We start from the raw sequence: 22,741 nt of genomic DNA on the forward strand, positions 1-22,741 counted from the left end.
TCAAAGGTAGTGGGATATTGACGCTTCGGCAAGGTTGCAGCGCCCACAGCCCATCCCTGACACTTCCTGGACAAGAAGCAGTTGTGGAGGGGCCCCCCATCAAGGTCTCTCTCGCCCCTCTCCCTCTCCACCTCCCTCCTCTCCCAAAAGTTCTTACAGGCCATCTTAACTGGTCCGTTTTGCCTGACCTTCCATCTCTTCGCAGTGCTGAGTCCATCCCCCTACAGGAGCTAACAGCTGACTTGCAGCCCCTACATCCTGTGGTCAAGCCGAATCAGCCCTTTCAACACGAAATCCATTGGTGGATTGTCTTCGCCATTGTCGTGATCCTGGTTCTTCTGCTGGTAACGTCTGCCGTGGGGTATTCCTATGTCCTACGCTACGCACGACGCCGCCTAATTCCAGACTCAAACCAACTGCAGACATTGCAAGGCGTATCTTCTCCACCAACACCTGTGAGATCTCAGGGGCGAGATCTTCCGGAAGGGGAAGTATGTCAGGACCCAGAAAACGAGGAAACAGAGGAGTGAGATATACAACTGTGTAAACACCTGACAGGACAAACACTAACAAAAAGGGTGACATATATATAAGTGTAAACATCTCAAGTACAAAAGAGGGGAAACAACGAGGGTAAAGGAAAACAGATACCCAGAGAGGAAAGGCAGGTATACAACTGTGTAGACATCTGACAGGACAAACACTAACAAAAAAAGTGACATATATAACTGTAAGCATCTCAAGTACCAAAGAGGGGAAACAACGAGGGTAAAGGAAAACAGATACCCAGACTCAGGTACAGAAAACAGATGCCCAGTGGGCGTGGTCAGAAAGTGTGAACAACCATTGAAAAAGACTCTGACCCGTGACGTCAGTCGTGGCGACATGTTATGAGCCAATAATTTAACAGAAATATCACTGAGGGAGTGTCTTAAGACTGACTCACGAATAGCAGGAGAAGTAAAACAATACAACATAATGAGCGAGCAGATGGGTGTGACAGGAAGTATTGGCCATTGGTTATGTAGAAAATTAAGGGCGTGTCAAGGATGTAAGTCCGCCTAAAGCAAAGAAAAATGTGGCCTAGAAATCAGTGATATAGGTAGACCGAGCTTGGTTCTCGCCTCAAGCAGACCTGCTACTCACTCAGCCGAGAATGGCTGTTGTGATCTTAATCGTGAGTAGAAATTCGAGAATCTAAGGGAAACCGACTGTATTGTCCTGGAGATTATAATGTAGGAGATGTGAAGTAGGATTGTGAGTGGGACAGGATTGTGATTATTTGTTTGCGATGTAAAGCAAAGGTAAAACCACTGGGTGTGGTAAAATTGGGTGTTTCCATGACTTGTAGTAGATTATACTATAGGAATGTGTTATTAGGATTTTGTGAAGAGAGTACATAATGATTGTGATGTAAGCAGAGAGATACAAACCACTGCTTGTGGAACGACGAGTGTTATTATTATTGGCAACAACTGAGCACATATTGTAGTATTATGTTTAAGACATGTCGTTTGTCATATGTTGCATCCATTGCTTAATATGCCAGTGTTATGATCGTCTGAGCATAGAATATTGCGTAAGGCAATTACTTTCATTTAATTTTAAATAAATGTATATTTACTTTTTCCCTTGTTTATCCCCGAACACCAGTCTCCAATAACAACTTAAGCCGGATCACGCTACCAGGGATACGAGACGGTGAGATCATTTATGGAGTAATTAATGAGTGATAAAAGAGTTGATTTAATACAAGAAAAGAAGGGTCTAAAAATATGAAGAAAGAATACAGAATGTGGACCAGGGCTCCTTCACCCCGGTAGTATTCACGACGGCAGGAGGGATGGGACCAAGGGCGCAGAGCTTCTACGCAAGACTCGCCGAAACACTGGCGGATAAGAAACAACAGCCAAAAAGCAGTGTGGTCGCCTGGATGAGATGCAGGCTGTCCTTCTCCCTCCTGAGGTCAGCCTTGGTCTGCCTGAGAGGAACCAGGTCACCTGCACCCAAAACCACCCGCATTGCTGACCTGGACTTTGAGGCGACGGTGGTTGATAGTCGTATCAACCACAAGCTCTGTTAGCTTAAAAATAAAATGTTTAGTAAAGTTTGTAATATTAAATAAAGATGGTTGTCGGCCACAGTCATTGGCGGGGTGGGGCCAATGAATTGCTTTGTGAAAGGATATGAGAAAATATACCGCTCACAACGCAACTCTAATAGATGGAGGTAGTAGTAGTAGTAGTAGTAGTAGTAGTGCGGTAGTAGTAACAGTAGTAGTAGTAGTAGTAGTAGTAGTAGTAGTAGTAGTAGTAGTAGTAGTAGTAGTAGTAGTAGTAGTAGTAGTAGTAGTAGTAACAGTAGTAGTAGTAGTAGTAGTAGTAGTAGTAGTAGTAGTAGTAGTAGTAGTAGTAGTAGTAGTAGTAGTAGTAGTAGTAGTAGTAGTAGTAGTAGTAGTAGTAGTAGTAGTAGTAGTAGTAGTAGTAGTAGTAGTAGTAGTAGTAGTAGTAGTAGTAGTAGTAGTAGTAGTAGTCTACTACTAGTAGTAGTAGTAGTTGTAGTAGTAGTAGTAGTAGTAGTAGTAGTAGTAGTAGTAGTAGTAGTAGTAGTTGTAATAGTAGTAGTAGTAGTTGTAGTAGTGTGGGAGTAGTAGTAGTAGTTGTAGTAGCAGTAGTAGTAGTACATAAGAACATAAGAACATAAGAACGCAGGAGTCTGCAAGAGGCCGGTAGGCCTGTACGAGGCAGCTCCTTTGACCCTAAGCTCCCGTGTATCTAACCCCACCTAATATCGCTGTCCATGAATTTATCTAGTCTATTTTTGAATGTGACAATTGTATTGGCACTCACCACATGACTGCTAAGCCTATTCCACTCATCCACCACCCTATTAGTAAACCAATTTTTGCCTATGTCCCTGTTGAATCTGAATTTATCCAGTTTAAACCCGTTACTTCGTGTCCTACCCGGTTCTCTTACCAACAAAACCTTATGAATGTCTCCCTTATTAAAGCCCTTCATCCATTTATAAACCTCGATCATGTCTCCACGCACCCTTCGCCTTTCTAGAGAATGCAAGTTTAACTGTTTGAGTCTTTCCTCGTATGGCAAGTTTCTCAACCCCTGAATCATCTTAGTCATCCTCCTCTGCACCGATTCTAACATTTTGATATCCATTCTATAGTAGGGTGACCAGAACTGAACCGCATAGTCAAGATGAGGTCTAACTAATGCTAAATATAGTTTGAGGAAGACTTCGGGGCTTCTGTTGCTTACGCTCCTTGAAATAAATCCCAGTACCCTATTAGCTCGATTTCTAGCTTGAATGCATTGTGCCCTTGGACGGAGCTCAGAGCTCACTAAGACCCCTAAATCCCTCTCGCACCCAGACCTACTTATGAGAGTGTCATTTAAGCAATAGTTATGTGAGGGGTTGTTCCTACCTACACTCAGAATACTGCACTTCCCTACATTGAACTCCATCTGCCATTTATCCGCCCAGTCATATAATCTGTTGAGTTCACCTTGGAGAATACTAGCGTCCTGATCCGACTCAATTACTCTACCGATCTTGGTATCATCTGCAAATTTACTAACATCACTACTAATTCCTGTGTCTAAGTCATTGATATAAATAATAAACAAAAGTGGACCTAATACCGAACCTTGTGGGACCCCACTCGTAACACATCCCCAGTCAGATCTTTTACCATTGATTTGCACTCTTTGCTTCCTATTGCTAAGCCACGCCTTGACCCAGTTCAAAACTTTACCCTCTACTCCGTGAGCCTGTAATTTAAGCAACAGTCGTTGGTGAGGAACTTTGTCAAACGCTTTACTAAAATCAAGATAGATTACATCATAATTTTCATCTCAGTAGTAGTAGTAGTAGTAGTAGTAGTAGTTGTAATAGTAGTATTAGTATTAGTTCGTGGTCAGTAGTTGTATTTAGGTCAAAACCGGACACTAGTAAGAAGAGGGATATATAACCTGTGAAACGCAATTCCTGAATGACAAACACTATATGATCAACACATTAGTTCTGTACACGTGCTTATACCAGGTGATTAGGACACACACACGGCCTTTGTTTGTTGATGTTACCGTGGCCTGCGTTAAGATGGAGGCGGCAATTACTTGGGACGGGAAGACATGAAATGATTACATCTCTCTCTCTCTCTCTCTCTCTCTCTCTCTCTCTCTCTCTCTCTCTCTCTCTCTCTCTCTCTCTCTCTCTCTCTCTCTCTCTCTCTCTCTCTCTCTCTCTCTCTCTCTCTCTCTCTCTCTCTCTCTCTCTCTCTCTCTCTCTCTCTCTCTCTCTCTCTCTCTCTCTCTCTCTCTCTCTCTCTCTCTCTCTCTCTCTCTCTCTCTCTCTCTCTCTCTCTCTCTCTCTCTCTCTCTCTCTCTCTCTCTCTCTCTCTCTCTCTCTCTCTCTCTCTCTCTCAGTACTCACCCTGCCCCTCTCCCTGTCCACGCCGTCGCCTCCGGTAGGTCACACACACCACAATGGCCAGGATCACCGCCACCACCACCGCTATCGGCACCGCTATCATCACTGTCGAAGAGGAGAGAGACAGAGTGACCTTTCCTTGTGGCGGCGAAGGTGTGGACGTGGTGTGGCTGTGGTTGTCAGGGTGGATGAAGAGCTTGTAAGAGGAACACCTGGAGTGGCTGTGATGACATAGGTTGTGGAGGGTGTTGTGGTGGTAGTACCAGGAGGTGTTAGGTGGTGGTGGTGGTGGTGATGATGGTAGTGATTGTTGTGGTGTTAGTACCTTGAGGCTTGAGGTGTTGTTGTGATGGTGATGATGGTGATGGTGGTGATGATGGTAGTACCTGGAGGTGCTGTTGTTGTTGTTGTTGTTGTGGTGGTGGTACCTGGAGGTGGTGTTGTTGTGTTGGTGGTGGTAATAGAGCGGGGTGGATCCGTGCAGGTGGGTGGGTTCTGCAGGTTCGTGAATTCCGGACCGTCACAGCCGCCGCCCGTTTCTTCGGCTGTGCTTGTCCAGTTGGAAGAGCCGTGAGCCACAATACTAAGGCCAGTAATGACTTTGTTCCATGTTGTTTGCCTCATGCATCTTTCTCTGTATCCTCCAATGTTTAGGGTGAATTGCAGAACTTGGTTCCTTCGATCCATTGCTTCCACATCCACCTTCAGTTCGATCCAGTTGTTGTCGCTGTAACACTCATCAAGGCCAAACCAGGCTACTTGACTTGTTGCAGAGAATAGTTCTTGTGTCACTTCAAGACTAACTCCCTTGAAGTCATCTCCCGGCTTCACGTATAATGTTGTCGACTCACTATATTTGACTCCTGCTCTTGTCTCCTCACAAATTGTCTCTTTCCCTCCTTCACCGACGACCACCACTTCATGAAGTTGCTCACAGTCCCTGGTGCCGTGGGCGTCTCCAAGACGTAGCAGGAGCACCGCCGCCACAGCCACACGCCCCGCCATCACCCCAAGACAAGCCAGGCATGTATGTCTCCGGGTGTGAGGGTGAGGGAGCAAGATCGAAGCCGGATATATTTCCCCTGATAATATAATGCAATGGCAAAGAACACACACACACACACACACACACACACACACACACACACACACACACACACACACACACACACACACACACACACACACATACATATGACATTTATATATTGACCTTATCCTGCCCTGCGTTTTGAAACTGAATGCTTGTGATATGAGTATGTATTCTCTCTCTCTCTCTCTCTCTCTCTCTCTCTCTCTCTCTCTCTCTCTCTCTCTCTCTCTCTCTCTCTCTCTCTCTCTCTCTCTCTCTCTCTCTCTCTCTCTCTCTCTCTCTCTCTCTCTCTCTCTCGGGGCAGCCAGACTCGGAAGGCTCCTCAACGAAGCAGTGCGTGTCATCCGAACAAAAAACGAGTCACGGCCACGTCCCTCCACCCCGCCCGTTTAAATAGACGCCGTGCATCACAACAAACCTGTAACCGTGATCCCGCAAGTACCACCACCTCTATTACCAGGCCTCTAGATAACTTAAAAATCCTTAGTTTCAATGCGCGTAGCCTAAGAAACAAATTTGATGAACTGAGATGTCTTGCTTTAACAGAAAATTTTGACATAATTGCTATAACCGAAACATTTATCGACACCACAAATATTGATTTAAGTTCCGAATACAACATAGATGGCTACAGACTCTTCAACAAAGATCGTGTAAACCGTAGAGGCGGTGGCGTCGCCCTTTATGTCAAAAGCTATTTGCAACCCACTGACAAAACACCGGGAAACAGTAACGTTGAACATTTGTGCGTGCGAGTAAACATTGCAAAAGTCAACTTAAATATATCTGTCACCTACAGACCTCCCGGGCAATCACTCGATGACGACCTTGAAATGTACAGCGTCTTAAGGCAGTCACTTAATAACAGCGACTCACTGATATTAGGAGACTTTAACCTCCCCCATATCGACTGGGCGACACTGTCAGGTACAGAAGGCGAGTCACATAGAATGATCGAATTTCTAGAAGAAAATTATCTAAGCCAAATGGTTTCTGAGCCAACTCGACAAAATAATATACTCGACCTTGTTATAACAACCCAAGATAACCTAGTCAGTAGTGTCACGGTAGGAGAACACCTCGGTTCTTGCGATCATAAATTAGTGCGCGTCGACATTAAAGCTCAATCATCAGTGACTGAAAATAAAGTAAAGGTGCCCAATTTCAAAAGAGCTAACTTCGTAGAAATCCGACAAAACTAACAGAAATACAACTATCAGATGACGGCAACGTAGAGGAAGCCTGGCTAAGCCTTCAAAATCACTTACTCACTCAGCAGAACACATTCGTCCCCTTGTGCGAGAAGCGAATTAACACTAATAAAAGCCCACCGTGGTTTAATAGCGAAATTAAACAATCAGTCAATGAGAGAAAATTGTTTTACAGGTTAAAGAAAGAACAAAGCACGCCCGAAAACATTAGACTTTATAATGATGCCAGGCGACGAGTAAAAAGACTAGTAGGTCAGGCAAAGCGTAGATACGAAGAAAATATTGCAGCCAACTGTAATATAATCCGAAATCTTTCTTCAGTTACATAAACAACAGAAAGGCGATCAAAAGTGGTATTGGACCTTTAACAAACAGCGACGGTGCACTAGTGACTGACAGCCAACACATTGCAAACCTCTTAAACAATTACTTTTCCTCGGTGTTTAATACTAACAGTCTTCCTCTCGCTACCACCAACACCAGTACTATTGTAAATCTCGAGCATGCATTGCCTAATTTTGAAATAACAACCGATGAAGTCCTTAAAGCTCTCCATTCACTTAAAACAAATAAAAGTCCTGGACCTGACAAAGTATATCCAACTCTGCTGAAAGAAACAAAGAGCGAAATACTCTCCTCCCTCACAACCGTATTCAATATGTCCTTGCGACAAGGCATCGTCCCTTCAGATTGGAAAAAGGCTAACGTGACACCGATTTTCAAGAAAGGAGACAAAAAAGTACCAGGTAATTACAGGCCCATTAGTCTAACTTCGGTGGTAGGTAAGCTTAATTAGAGACAAAATTGTGAATTACCTTGAAAGCCACTCATTGATTGGGGACTCACAACATGGCTTCCGAAACAAAAGATCCTGCCTATCAAACCTATTAACCTTTTATAACGACCTCTTCACTGTTTATGACGTAACCAAATCACTGGACGTAGTCTATCTTGATTTCCAGAAAGCGTTTGATAAAGTCCCGCATCATAAATTACTTTACAAATTAAAGCAAATAGGTATTGACGGTCAAGTAAACCAATGGATCGCGAATTGGTTGAGCAACAGACAACAAAGAGTAGTGATCGACAGATTTAACTCAGAGTGGGCGCCGGTCACTAGTGGCGTCCCTCAGGGCTCGGTCCTTGGCCCAGTGCTCTTCATTATTTACATCAACGACGTGGATGTTGGACTCAATAACCGCATTAGTAAATTTGCAGACGACACAAAGATTGGCAACTCGGTTCTCACTGACGAAGACAGGCAAAGCCCCAAGAGGATTTGCACAAAATTTCAACTTGGTCGGATAGATGGGAGATGCCTTAACGTAGACAAGTGCCAGGTCCTTCAAGTTGGAACGAGGAATAAGAAGTTCGAATACGAAATGCGCGGCGTTAAACTCAAAAGCGTTCAATGCGTCAAAGACTTGGGGGTCAAAATCGCGTCAAACCTCAAATTCTCACTGCAATGCATCGATGCAGCAAATAAAGCGAACAGAATGTTGGGCTTCATTAAAAGAAACTTTGTATTCAAGAATAAAGATGTAATACTCCCGCTCTACAACAGTTTAGTCAGACCCCACTTGGAATATGCGGTACAGTTTTGGTCTCCCCACCATGCAAAGGACATTGCTAAATTAGAAGGTGTTCAGCGTCGGGCAACGAAAATGATACCTTCCTTGCGCAACAAATCCTACGAAGAAAGGCTTTCTACCCTTAACATGTTCTCTCTTGAGAAACGTCGCCTCCGAGGAAAACTGATCGAATGTTTTAAAATACTTAATGGTTTCACGAATGTAGACAGATCAACATTATTTATGATCGATGACACTTTGCGCACGAGGAACAATGGCGTAAAACTCAGATGTAGACAAGTAAATTCAGACTGCACCAAATTTTTCTTCACCAACGTTGTAGTGCGAGAATGGAATAAGCTTCCACCGTCAGTGGTCCAGTGTAACACGATTGACTCCTTCAAAAATAAGCTCGACCGTCACTTCCTTCAACTTAATATCAACTAGAGTAGAAATGCAACGTTTTGGAGTCTTCTGATTAATGTAAAATCACTTAGGTTTAAGGACAGACCACCAAGTCTGGACCATGGGGTCTGTGTGGTCTGATTTTCTATGTAAATCTATGTAAAATCTCTCTCTCTCTCTCTCTCTCTCTCTCTCTCTCTCTCTCTCTCTCTCTCTCTCTCTCTCTCTCTCTCTCTCTCTCTCTCTCTCTCTCTCTCTCTCTCTCTCTCTCTCTCTCTCTCTCTCTCTCTCTCTCTCTCTCTCTCTCTCTCTGTGTGTGTGTGTGTGTGTGTGTGTGTGTGTGAAATAGTTTCGAGGAACACAAGAGTCGAAATTCCAAAGGCGGCCGGGAGAGAATTTTGTCGGTCAGCACTCCGCCTACGAGACTTTCCCGAACTCGAGGGATAAATATAGGTCTCTTTAAGCCCATTATTTTATCGAAATTATGCCATATGGCAGACAATGTATGCCAGATGACAGACACACACCAAAATATGGCAGAAATGTCATAATAAAGGCAGGCAGCGCCACTGTGGTGTGTTGGGCTGGGAGGAGCATGACCCTCACTTAAGATGACAACGCCGCGGAGGCAACGGTGCCAAGTGTTGTACAGATTTCTTTGTATGCACACCCAAATAGAGAATCACTCATAAAAACCATATTTTTTTGTACGAGAGAGAGAGAGAGAGAGAGAGAGAGAGAGAGAGAGAGAGAGAGAGGAGTGTGAGCGGCGCGGTTCGGGAGCTGAGTTGGAGACGTGACAAAGACGTGATAGCAGTGACTAGTCATGTATCGGATATCCGCATCCGCATCCGCATTTCTGATAAATGAAACATCTGCATCCGTATCCGCATCCGCATCCGCATTTGTGTTGAAATAAACATCCGCATCCGCATCCGCATCACACAAAGAGGATGTTGCGGATATATTTTACTCATTACAGCCTCACAGACTCAGAGCTCACAATGCAGACTACAGAGTACAGGGATTGAAAAGTGTAAGAAATTAATTAATTCAAGGTAATTTTCTACTAAAATTAAACTTTCTATTAATTTCCTGTTAAATTTACACAACCTTATGTGTCAAGAACTTTGCGGAAGGGCAGAAGGAAGGAGATAATTTTACATAGTAACTATGTAGTATGTATGTATCATGTAAATTTGTAAAATTATGTATGCATTATACTGTGTAACCGTATGTACTATATGTAATAATGCATAGGTATGAAGGGAAGCAGCCTGGCCGGCAGAGAGAGAGAGAGAGAGAGAGAGAGAGAGAGAGAGAGAGAGAGAGAGAGAGAGAGAGAGAGAGAGAGACATTTCCGCGCGTGACCCCGGAGAGAGAGGTCGCACCTCTCCTGCTGCCCCCCGGGCAAGGGCAAATCAGGTTAAGCCCGGAGGCGTTCCGAAGCGCCCTGGGTGTAGTGGAAAACGACCCCCTCCCCGCTCATCTCGATTTCCATCTGCATGTCGGACCTTTGTGCAGTGGCGTCGCGAGGGGGGAGGGGGGCTGGGGGGACATAATACCCCGCCGCAATACTTCGGGGGCGCCAAAGTGAAGAGCATAAAAAAAAATTGTTCCGCATCCTGGTAAGACACAACATGTGTGACTGAAACTCGTCAAAAAGCTTGAAAATTACAAAATGCAGTATTGTGTGGCAAAAGCAGCTAACAAACTGCAATAGGTAGGCGGCGGCTGAGTGGTTAGCGTGCGGGCCTAGTATTCACTGCGCCATGGACAACGTCGGTTCGGATCCCCACGCTACCACATGTGATTTTTTAGTCACCGCCGAATGGCCAAAGACTACCCACATGCTGTCAAGAAGACCAGCCATGTCTCGGAGTCCCCAGCTGGTGGGTGGACCACAAATTCCCCCAGGGAGGACTCCCTTTCTGGCTGCCGACCTGAGAGGTGTCTTGATAACTCCTCGAGCCTTTTTATTATAAACTTCTGCAACATTCGCGGTCTTCGTTCTAATTTCCATTCTGTGGAACACCATCTCTCCTCCTCTAAACCTCACCTTCTCTTCCTCACCGAAACAAAGGTTTCTGAAGCTACTGACAGCAATCTCAACTCTGTTCCCTCGTACTATCTCTATCCTAAATTTCAATCCAAAGCTGGATGTAGCGTCTACGTGCACGACGACATCACTTGCTCTCGTCCCACGACCTTGACTCTGCAGAATTTTCCACCATCTGGCTAAGACTTTATTGCATTCTACTACTAAATACATCTGTGTTGTTTATCTCTTTCCTGACTCTACTAACTATGTAAAATTCTTTGACTACTTGAACTCTAAAGTGGAGCACATCTTGACCCACTCTCCCTTCGCTGAAATCTCCATCTTGGGAGATTTCAATGTTCACCACCAGCTTTGGCTTTCATCCTCTCTCACTGACCAGCCTGGTGAGCAAGCCTACAACATTGCTCTCCTCAATGACCTAGAGCAGTTGGTTCAGCACCCTACACGTATTCCCGACCGTCTTGGAGACCGGCCCAACATACTAGATCTCTTCCTTACCTGTAAGGGCTCGTTCACTCTACAAGCAGAGTAGGGCAGAGCAGAGCAGAGCGGAGCGGAGCGGCGCGGTTAGGTGTTCACACATAAGCAGACCAGGGCGACCTGCACAATGATCATTCGCAGGCAACAGTCCGATAAACTCCTCGGTGTTTATCTTGAAGGATGATGAAAAATGTAACGATTTACAAAGAAACATGAAATTTCGTTGTTAAAGCCAAGTTCCATTGCTGTGTGGGTCACTGATGATTGGGTATTGGATCAGAATATCACCAAATTAGCTTTTCTAGACATACGGCTATTATATATCATTAAATTGTACCTCAACTATGCACAATCTGGTCAGTTTTTGTAATTTTAGCTTCAGCCCAAAAATTCACCTATGCAGATAGCTTCTTGGCCATGTTGATGGAAGGGTGGAGACCTGGAGGACGCTAGCTGCGAGCAGCAAAAAATACGACCGAATTTCCCGAGCGTGCCGCTCCGCTCCGCGCTGCGCCGCTCCGCTTGCGGTGTGAACACCTGAGCGTCTGTACATTTAAAAATTCAAAAATTAAAAAATTAATGCCGCTATTAACCGCTCCGCTCCGCCCCGCTCCGCTTGTAGTGTGAACGAGCCCTTAATGCTCCTTCTGCTTACTCTGTCAAACTGTTCTCTCCGTTGGGCTCCTCCGATCACAACCTTATTTCTGTATCCTGTCCTATCACTCCGGTACACCTTATAGACCCACCGAAGAGGCGATGCTTTTGGCATTTTGCTTCAGCTCGGTGGGACGACTTGAGGATGTACTTTTCCGATTTCCTGTGGAATGATTACTGCTTCCAGGATAGAGACCCCTCTGTGTGTGCCCAGCGCATCACAAAGGTGATTGTATCTGGAATGGAGGCACACATTCCACGTACTTTCTCTAGTCCTTATTTTTTTTTTTTTTTACAACAAAGGAGGCAGCTCAAGGGCACACAAAAAAAGAGAACAATAATATAAAAAAAAGCCCGCTACTCGCTGCTTCTAAAAAAGAAACAAAAGAGGTGTCCAAAAGCAAGGTCAAATTCGGGAGGAGAGATGTCCTGATACCCTCCTCTTGAAAGAGTTCAAATCTTAGGCAGGAGGAAAAACAGATGAAGGAAGTTTGTTCCAGAGTTTACCAGCGTGAGGGATGAAAGAGTGAAGATGCTGGTTAACTCTTGTATACGGGGTTTGGACAGTATAGGGATGAGCATGAGTAGAAAGTCGCGTGCAGCGGGGCCGCGGAAGGGGGGAAGGGGGGTGGGGGGGGGGAGGCATGCAGTTAGCAAGTTCAGAAGAGCAGTCAGCGTGGAAATATCGGTAGAAGATAGAAAGAGAGGCAACATCGCGGCGGAATTTAAGAGGTAGAAGACTATCAGTATGAGGAGGAGAGCTGATGAGACGAAGAGCCTAAGCCTCTACTCTGTCCAGAAGAGCTGTGTGAGTGGAGCCCCCCACACATGAGATGCATACTCCATACGAGGGCGGACAAGGCCCCTGTATATGGATAGCAACTGTGCGGGGGAGAAGAACTGGCGGAGACGGTACAGAACACCCATCCTCGAGGAAGCTGAAAAACCTTGGTTTAATTACGCTTGTTCTCATGCTGTCAAAGATAGAGAAGCAGCTCACAAAACGTACCAGAGCCTTCGAACTCCCGCTAACAATAATCTTTACATTTCTGCCCGGAATCGTGCCAAATCTATTCTTCGACTAACCAAAAACTTCTTCATTAATAGAAAATGCCAAAACCTTCCTTTCTCTAATTCTTCCCGTGACTACTGGCATCTAGCCAAAAATATCTCCTCCAATTTCACTTCTTCCTCTTTCCCTCCTCTCCTTAACTCTGACGGCAGCACTGCCGTCTCATCTGTCTCTAAGGCTGAACTCTTCGCTCAAACTTTCTGTAAGAACTCCACCTTGGACGATTCTGGGCATATTCCCCCTACTCATCCCTCCTCTGACATCTTTATGCCTATAATTAAGATTCTTCCTAATGATGTTTTCTTTGCCCTCCCTGGCCTCAACTCTCAGAAGGCTTATGGACCTGATGGAGTGCCTCCTATTGTCCTTAAAAACTGTGCTTTCGTGCTGACACCCTGCCTGGTCAAACTCTTTCGCCTCTGCCTATCAACATCTACCTTTCCTTCCTGCTGGAAGTATGCCTTCATACAGCCTGTGCCTAAGAAGGGTGACCGTTCCAATCCTTCAAACTACCGACCTATAGTTTTGCTTTCATGTCTATCTAAAGCTTTTGAATCAATCCTTAACCGGAAGGTTCAAAAGCACCTTTCCACTTCTGACCTTCTATCTGATCGCCAATATGGGTTCCTCAAGGGGCGTTCTACTGGTGATCTCCTTGCCTTCCTAACTGACTCTTGGTCATCTTCTCTTAGCCGTTTCGGTGAAAACTTTGCTATTGCGCTTGACATATCAAAGGCCTTTGATAGGGTCTGGCACAAATCTTTGCTTTCCAAACTACACTCCTACGGCTTCTATTCTTCTCTTTGTACCTTTATCTCAAACTTCCTCTCTGACCGTTCTATTTCTGTTGTGATAGACGGTCACTGCTCTTCCCCTAAAACTATTAATAGAGGTGTTCCGCAGGGTTCTGTCCTATCTCCCACTCTCTTTCTGTTTCATTGATGATCTTTCCAAAACGAACTGCTTTATCCATTCTTACGCCGATGACTCTACTCTGCATTACTCAACTTCTTTTGATAGAAGACCCACCCAACAGGAGTTAAATGATTCCAGGATGGAGGCGGCAGAACGCTTAACCTCAGACCTTACTATTATTTCCAACTGGGGCAAGAAGAACTTGGTGTCCTTCAACGCCTCAAAAACACAGTTTCTACACCTATCCACTCGACACAATCTTCCAAATATTTATCCCCTATTCTTTGACGACACTCAGCTGTCACCTTCTTCAACGCTAAACATCCTCGGTCTATCAAAATCTCAACTGGAAACTTCATATCTCTTCTCTTACTAAATCAGCTTCCTCGAGGGTGGGTGCTCTGAACCGTCTCCGCCAGTTCTTCTCTCCCGCACAATTACTATCCATTTACAGGGGACTTGTCCGCCCTCGTATGGAGTATGCATTTCACGTTTGGGGGGGCTCCACTAACACAGCTCTCTTGGACAGAGTGGAGTCCAAGGCTCTTCGTCTTCGTCAGCTCTCCTCCTCTTACTGATAGTCTTCTACCTCCTAAATTTCGCCGCTAGGTTGCCTCTCTTTCTATCTTCTATCGATATTTTCATGGTGACTGCTATTCTGAACTTGCTAACTGCATGCCTCCCCCCCTCCCGCGGCCTCGTAATACACGACTTTCTACTCTAGCTCATCCCTTTACTGTCCAAATCCCTTACGCAAGAGTTAACCAGCATCTTCACTCTTTCATCCCTCACGCTGGTAAACTCTGGAACAATCTTCCTTCATCTGTATTTCCTCCTACCTACGAAGTGAGCTCTTTCAAGAGGAGGGTATCAGGACAACTCTCCTCCCGAAATTGACCTAGCTTTCGGCCACTCCTTTAACTCATTGTAGGAGCAGTGAGTAGCGGGCTTTTTTTCACATTTGTAATCTTTTTTTATCCCCTCTGCTGTAAAAAAAAAAAAAAAAAAAAACTCTAGAGGATACCGTCCATGTAAATTAAGAATGAGTTCCGGGGAGTAGCATGAGCAGAGCATAACTAGCGCCACTATAAAAAATTGCCTGAGCCATGAGGGACTTGGACCGACTACCAGGCCCAAGAAAAAAGCCTAGCAAAGATAAAGGGAAAGATTAAAAAAAAGGTGCTATATATTGAATTACCAAAATTATGAACAGCACATCTATGACCTTTACATTTCAACACGGAATCGTGCCAAATCCATTCTCCGACTTACCAAAACCTCTTTCATCAACAGAAAATGTTAACACCTTGCTTTTTCTAATCATTCCCGTAACTTCTGACACCTAGCCAAAAATATCTCCACCAATTTCATTTATTCCTCTTTCCCTCCTCTCCTTAACCTTGACGGGAGCACTGCCGTCTCATCTGTCTCTAAGGCTGAACTCTTCGCTCGAACTTTCTGTAAGAACTCCACCCTGGACGATTCTGGGCGTATTCCTCCTACTCATACCCCCTCTGACTCCTTTATGCCTGTTATTGATATTCTTCATAATGATGTTTTATATGCCCTCTCTGGTCTCAACTCTCATAAGGTTTATGGACCTGATGGAGTGCCTCCTATTGTCCTTAAAAACTGTGCTTCCGTGCTGACACCCTGCCTGGTCAAACTCTTTCCTTTCTTCCTGTCAACATCTACCTTTCCTTCCTTCTGGAAGTATGCCTTTGTACAGCCTGTGCCTAAGAAGGGTGACCGTTCTAATCCCTCAAACTACCGCCCTATAGCTTTATTTTCCTGTCTATCTAAAGCTTTTGAATCAATCCTTAACCGGAAGATTCAAGAGCACCTTTCCACTTCTAACATTTTATCCGATCGCCAGTATGGGTTCCGCAAGGGGTGTTCTGCTGGCGATCTTCTTGCTCTCTTAACTGACTCTTGGTCATCCTCTCTTAGCCGTTTCGGTGAAATTTTCTCAGCTGCGCTAGACATATCGAAAGCCTTCGATATTGTCTGGCACAAGTCTTTGCTTTCTAAACTGCTCTCTTTCAGATTCTATCCCTCTCTCTGTTCCTTTTTCTCCATTTTCCTTTCCGGTAGTTCTATCTCTGCCGTGGTAGACGGTCACTGTTTTTCCCCTAAACCTATCAAAAGTGGTGTTCCACAGGGCTCTGTCCTATCACCCACTTTCTTCCTGTTATTCATCAATGATTTTCTTTCCGTAACAAACTGTCCTGTCCACTCATACGCCGACGACTCCACTCTGCATTATTCAACTTCTTTCAACAGAAGGCCATCCCAGCAGGAAGTACACGACTCCAGAATGGAGGCTGCAGAACGCTTAACCTCAGACCTTGCTATCGTTTCCGATTGGGGTAGAAAAAACCTTGTGTCCTTCAATGCCTCAAAAACTCAATTACTCCACATATCAACACGACACAATCTTCCAAACACCTATCCCCTATTATTTGACAACACTCAGCAATCACCTTCTTCAACACTAGATATCCTCGTTCTATCCTTAACTCAAAATCTCAGCTGGAAACTTCATATCTTCTCTCTCGCTAAATCAACTTCGTTAGTAGCGGGCTTTTTTATTATTGTTTTCTTTTTTGTGCCCTTGAGCTGCCTCCTTTGTTGTAAAAAAAAAAATCCGCATCCGCAGCCGTGAGGATGTCTTAATTTGATATCCGCATCCGCATCCGCATCCGCAAAATATGTGAATATGAAATCCGCATTCACATCCGTATCCGCGGATCTTTAAAATCTGACATCCGATACATAACTAGTAGCGACCCCAACCTGACCTACCTACCTACTGAGAATTCTAGCCCTGTAGGATGACAGAGTGAGGTCAGCCCCGCCCCCGCCCACTCATGTCCCAGGCCTTCTCTCTCTCGGCCTTAGCGTGGCCGCCCTAAACAGTGTAATGCCAAGCTCCTTTTATAGTTGCAAGCTCCTATTTTACGATGACTCTATACAGTGCCTCTCATGCACGATTAAAACTAGCAAAAAAGGGCAAAATAAATATGGCGACTGATACATTTTGTTATGCTTTAATAATGTCAAGTCACAGGTTCAGATAACAGGGGGGCAGCGTGACAAAATCATTCATCATACTGTGCAAGCCAAACCCCGCGGACAGTTTGACATTCCCGTGAGTCGCGCCGTCCGTGTGTGCCCGATGCGGCCGCGGCACCACACTGTTCCGGGGAGGGGAAGGCGTTGTGCAAAATACCCCAAAGATGCAAGAAAAGCACAGATGCTTGTTACTTCATAGCCGTGTTATACTAAAGGATTGGGTTTTATTTTATCACCGTTAACGTTGCCTGTAGTAGCTATATGTTTTTGTTCTGTTGTAGCTTCTAGTGTGTCAGGATGGCCGTGGTGATGGTCCAGGCACGCGTAATGCAGCCTGAGGATTTTGCACAACAGCGGCGGGCACTCGAGGCTCGCTGAGACTTGTCAGCATCCAAAACAACAGTGACGAGCACCTAGGCATGAAACACATCTCCCCGCCCCCTCAAAGGAAAAGGGATTAATATGTCACCATCCAACACAACAGTAACAAGTACGAAAGCATGAAATACATTTTCCCTGTCTCCCAACGAGAAAAAAGATTGACTGGTTTATCACAATCCAACACAACTGTAACAAGAAAGGAAGCATGAATTACGTCCCCGGGCCAAAGCGGGAAAAAGATTGACTGATTTATGAAACTAAGTATCATAAAAAAAATGTTGAAATGAAGTGCATAACGCGGTGCTGCAGACTGATCACATGTATTAATACACGCACGTCAGGGCTGAACACACTAGCATCACACAGTTGCGGAACACTCGCATGGACAAGTCAAAAAGCAATACAGAATTGGGATACACATGTACAAGTATTATAGATCAAGATAAGTATCTGGACAAAACCATTTTGATAATCATTAACAGTATTGTTTAAGACATATGTTTCCTTATTTGCTAACCTATTAACTAAATCATCGAGATCAGAAAAACAGCAACAGGTTCTCAGTAGATCGTTGTAGTTGTATCTTCACTGTCCACTAAAGGTCCCTTCGGCGCCTACAGCAGGACCTGGAGTTGCTGGCGTCCCTCCCAGCCGAAATCCATGAGTCTGGGTGTGCCTCTTGGGGGTCATTGCCAAACACAGATAGAAGCCAAAGAATCTTCAGCAGTAACAAAAGTTTTTTTTCCTGCTCACAACTGGGATCAAACGCCCCAGCTCCATTTGGAGAGCACGAGCAACAAATGTCTTCAGCACCACAATCGTCGTATCTGGCGACTGGATGAGCCTGTTGGTCGTATTGCTGTTAAACAGAATGTCATCCAGTAAGTTAGCTGCTAACACATAGGTCAGAGAGGGCGCCTTCCCCTGGTGGTGTCGCGTTGTCTCAGCTCGGCAAAGATGTTATCACAGCCAGGCGAGTTTCCCTTCCCTTCCCGCGAGACCGTCTGATCGTGGCTCCCATCTCGTGTCCGGTAGTTGAATTACTGCTACAGGCGAACAGTCCTCAACACGGAAGGCGCACAAGTTTTAGGAATGGCTGGGGATCAGGCCGACGACAGGACAATGTTCACGCCTCCCTGCAGTGTTTGTCTGGTGTCGTGTCAATCACCGACATCATCAAGGTTTCCGAGGTCGAGTGGAGCGGGAACAGTCAGTCTTGGCGTGTTACGGACAAAGTGGCCGTGGAATGGAGGGTGTGCCTCTGACATGCAATGGCTAGAAGTAATCCCTGTTGACCGGTTCGTACAGACTGTTCCCCACGACTACTGTCTCTTGCTGGTCACTCACTGGTGGGTGCTGTCATGGAGCCGGGGATGGGTTCGTAAAGACTGTTCTCCACGACTACTGTCTCTTGCTGGTCACTCACTGGTGGGTGCTGTCATGGAGCCGGGGATGGGTTCGTACAGACTGTTCCCCACGACTACTGCCTCTTGCTGTTAACTCACTGGTGGGTGCTGTCATGGAGGCGGGGAAGGGTTCGTACAGACTGTTCCCCACGACTACTGTCTCTTGCTGGTCACTCACTGGTGGGTGCTGTCATGGAGGCGGGGAAGGGTTCGTACAGACTGTTCCCCACGACTACTGCCTCTTGCTGTTAACTCACTGGTGGGTGCTGTCATGGAGGCGGGGAAGGGTTCGTACAGACTGTTCCCCACGACTACTGTCTCCTGCTGTTAACTCACTGGTGGGTGCTGTCATGGAGCCGGGGAAGGGTTCGTACAGACTGTTCCCCACGACTACTGTCTCTTGCTGGTCACTCACTGGTGGGTGCTGTCATGGAGGCGGGGAAGGGTTCGTACAGACTGTTCCCCACGACTACTGTCTCTTGCTCTTAACTCACTGGTGGGTGCTGTCATGGAGGCGGGGAAGGGTTCGTACAGACTGTTCCCCACGACTACTGTCTCCTGCTGTTAACTCACTGGTGGGTGCTGTCATGGAGGCGGGGAAGGGTTCATACAGACTGTTCCCCACGACTACTGTCTCCTGCTGTTAACTCACTGGTGGGTGCTGTCATGGAGGCGGGGGAGGGTTTGTACAGAATGTTCCCCACGACTACTGTCTCCTGCTGTTAACTCACTGGTAGGTGCTGTCATGGAGGCGGGGAAGGGTTCGTACAGAATGTTCCCCACGACTACTGTCTCCTGCTGTTCACTCACTGGTGGGTGCTGTCATGGAGGCGGGGAAGGGTTCGTACAGACTGTTCCCCACGACTACTGTCTCCTGCTGTTCACTCACTGGTGGGTGCTGTCATGGAGGCGGGGATGGGTTCGTACAGACTGTTCCCCACGACTACTGTCTCTTGCTGGTCACTCACTGGTGGGTGCAGTAATGGAGGCGGGGAAGGGTTCGTACAGACTGTTCCCCACGACTACTGCCTCTTGCTGTTAACTCACTGGTGGGTGCTGTCATGGAGCCGGGGATGGGTTCGTACAGACAGTTCTCCATGACTTATGTATCTTGCTGTTCCCTGGCGGCTGCTGTCAGTGAGCCGGTAGGGGTTCGTACAGACTGTTTTCCACAACTACCGTCCCTTTCTGTTCACTGGCGGCGGGGGTCACGGGGCCGGGGAAGGGTTCGTACAGACTGTTCTCCACGACTACCGTCCCTTCCTGTTCACTGGCGGCGGGGTTCACGGGGCCGGGTAAGGGTTCGTACAGACTGTTCTCCACGACTACCGTCCCTTTCTGTTCACTGGCGGCGGGGTTCACGGGGCCGGGTAAGGGTTCGTACAGACTGTTCTCCACGACTACCGTCCCTTCCTGTTCACTGGCGGCGGGGTTCACGGGGCCGGGTAAGGGTTCGTACAGACTGTTTTCCACAACTACCGTCCCTTTCTGTTCACTGGCGGCGGGGTTCACGGGGCCGGGTAAGGGTTCGTACAGACTGTTCTCCACGACTACCGTCCCTTTCTGTTCACTGGCGGCGGGGTTCACGGGGCCGGGTAAGGGTTCGTACAGATTGTTCTCCATGATGTGCACTGAACCTGTCTCCGGTGAGGCTGGAGAGGACTGTGTACGATACTGGATCTCTGTGTGTGTAGATTTTACATTAGCATTATTATTATTATTATTATTATTATTATTATTATTATTATTATTATTATTATTATTATTATTATTATTATTGTTACTATTATTATTGCTAGTAGTAGTAGTAGTTGTAGTAGTAGTAGTAGAAGTAGCAGTAGTAGAAATAGCAACTAAGATACACTAGCATGCATAATGGCACCGAAATGGAGCCCCCTCAATGTTGCATTTGTTCGTCCCGAAATCAAAACTGTGTTCAATGCTCGTGCGTAAGACGAGGCCAGCCCTGTGTAAACTGTAAGAGAGGTGGAGATTGTCGAAACCCAAACAATCAACGGCAGGATGTGGAAAATGGGGAGCAACCACAAGTGGTGCTGGGTGGACAGGCCAATGAAGGCGCTGGAGATGATCAGGTGGAGGGGGGTGCAGGTGGCGAGAGACAAGGGCAAGGTGACCAGGGTGAGGACGCCTCGCGCGAGCTCCGCTTCTGGCAGAGGTGGACACTCGAGGAGACAGAGGAGTGGGTGCGAGACGCTTACAATCATGTGGTAACGTTTTCTCCCAATAACGTATTTGAGGCCCCGAGATGTAACGCCACCAAAACCTTGATAGAGGAGAAAACCTACCGCATTAGAGCGTACAACAACTCCACGCAAATCGCCCCCTACGCTTTAAAGATTCTGGGCATACTACCGCACCTCATATGCCAACGGACTCACAAAAAGTCGAAACAATCTGAGGACGTGAAGGCGGTACAAAGAAGAATGGAGCTGTGGAGGAAAGGGGACGTCCGGAAGCTACTTGACGAGGCTAAAACACTGCAGGAGAGACTAGGCAGACGTAACAGTCGCAAAAAGGACAGTAACGACAGGGCTAGAAACTTTGCTGACAAGATGAGACAAGGCAAAGTGGCCATGGCAACTAGATCACTGTCAATAGAAGATGAGGCAGCGGGAGTCCTTCCCATGACGGAAGAGACACGCCAGATCCTCAAGGACAAGCATCCAGATGCTAGACCTGCACACCCAGAAATGAAGTTCCTTGGAGACTACACCCCACCGCATCGAGTTGTCTTCGACCATATTAGCGGTGACGTGATCTGGAAGCACGCCCTTCACACGCAGGGAGCGGCTGGACCATCAGGCTTGGATGCCAAGGGGTGGAAACACCTCCTCAGTAAGAACATCTTTGGTAATCCAGCTGTGGATCTTCGCGACGCAATAGCCGCCCTAGCAAGAAAATTGGCGTCAGAGAATTGCCAACACCTCGAGCCTTTGATGGCCTGCCGGCTCATCCCGCTGGATAAAAAACCAGGCTGTCGCCCCATCGGGATAGGGGAGGTGCTCAGGAGGATCATAGGCAAGGCTGTCATGGAGGTGGTGAAGGACGACGTGAGGAAGGCGGTGGGAAACCTCCAAGTGTGTGCGGGTCAGCAGGCTGGATGTGAAGCGGCCATTCACGCTGTCAGGAGAATGTTCGAAGACCCAGAATGCGAGGCGGTGCTGATGGTGGACGCTGCAAATGCGTTCAACAACATCAATAGGGAGACAGCACTGCACAACATCAAAATCAAGTGCCCTATATTCGCCCAATATATTGAAAATACATACAAGGAACCTGCCAGACTGTTCATCAGCAGCCATAATAACCAACGACTTGGAGACCCGGTGGCCATACAATCCTCAGAGGGCACCACCCAGGGGGAGCCAGTGGCCATGGCAATGTTTGCCCTGGGAATGATGAAGCTGCAGGACATCATCCGCCATGAAAACACCAACGTCAAACAGGTGGCGTATGCGGATGACCTCACCGGGGTAGGAAAGTCTGCAGACCTCAGGAAATGGTGGGACCTCGTCAATGAACATGGCCCTAAAATAGGGTACCATCCCAACGCCACGAAGTCTGTGGTGATTGTAAAACCAGAGGCATACGATCGGGCCAAAACAGCATTCCAGGGCAGTAACGTGAAACTGTCAGTGACTGGAGAAAGATACCTCGGGGCAGCCATTGGAACAGCTGAATACAAAACCGAGTGAAAACGGCTGTAAAGCGCTGGGAGTCCGAACTGCAGAGACTGAGCGAGATCGCCAAAACAGAACCGCAGGCAGCCTACGCAGCATTTACGTACGGTGTCAAGCATAAATGGAACTACCTCATGAGGACAGTTCCTGATGTTGCTCCGTTACTAAAACCTCTGGAAGATGCTATCAGAAACACCTTCATACCGGCGATAGCAAATGGGAGATGTCCCAGTGACCAGGAGAGAAGATTGCTGGAGTTGCCGCCA

General features: G+C 46.6%; 1 protein-coding gene across 9 annotated transcripts in view; it reads right to left on the reverse strand.

Moving 5' to 3' along the window:
* The window catches only part of LOC127001116 (uncharacterized), an 83,995-nt gene that overhangs the window by 58,147 nt on the left and 3,107 nt on the right, over window positions 1–22,741 (reverse strand). The window contains exons 2-3 of one of the 9 annotated variants that reach the window (XM_050865292.1): window positions 4,836–4,877; window positions 4,453–4,554 (exon numbers count right to left, since the gene is read on the reverse strand). The exons of 2 other annotated variants lie outside the window; for them this stretch is intronic. In XM_050865292.1, the coding sequence (XP_050721249.1) occupies window positions 4,453–4,554; window positions 4,836–4,877 (144 nt within the window). Of the gene's footprint in view, window positions 1–4,452; window positions 4,555–4,835; window positions 5,695–16,946; window positions 20,457–22,741 lie in introns of those variants that run through there. 6 more of the 9 variants (XM_050865286.1, XM_050865296.1, XM_050865291.1 and 3 more) reach the window with 6 other exon arrangements.

Source organism: Eriocheir sinensis, chromosome 20 (genome assembly GCF_024679095.1).
Source record: "Eriocheir sinensis breed Jianghai 21 chromosome 20, ASM2467909v1, whole genome shotgun sequence".
Taxonomy (NCBI): Eukaryota; Metazoa; Arthropoda; class Malacostraca; order Decapoda; family Varunidae; genus Eriocheir; species Eriocheir sinensis.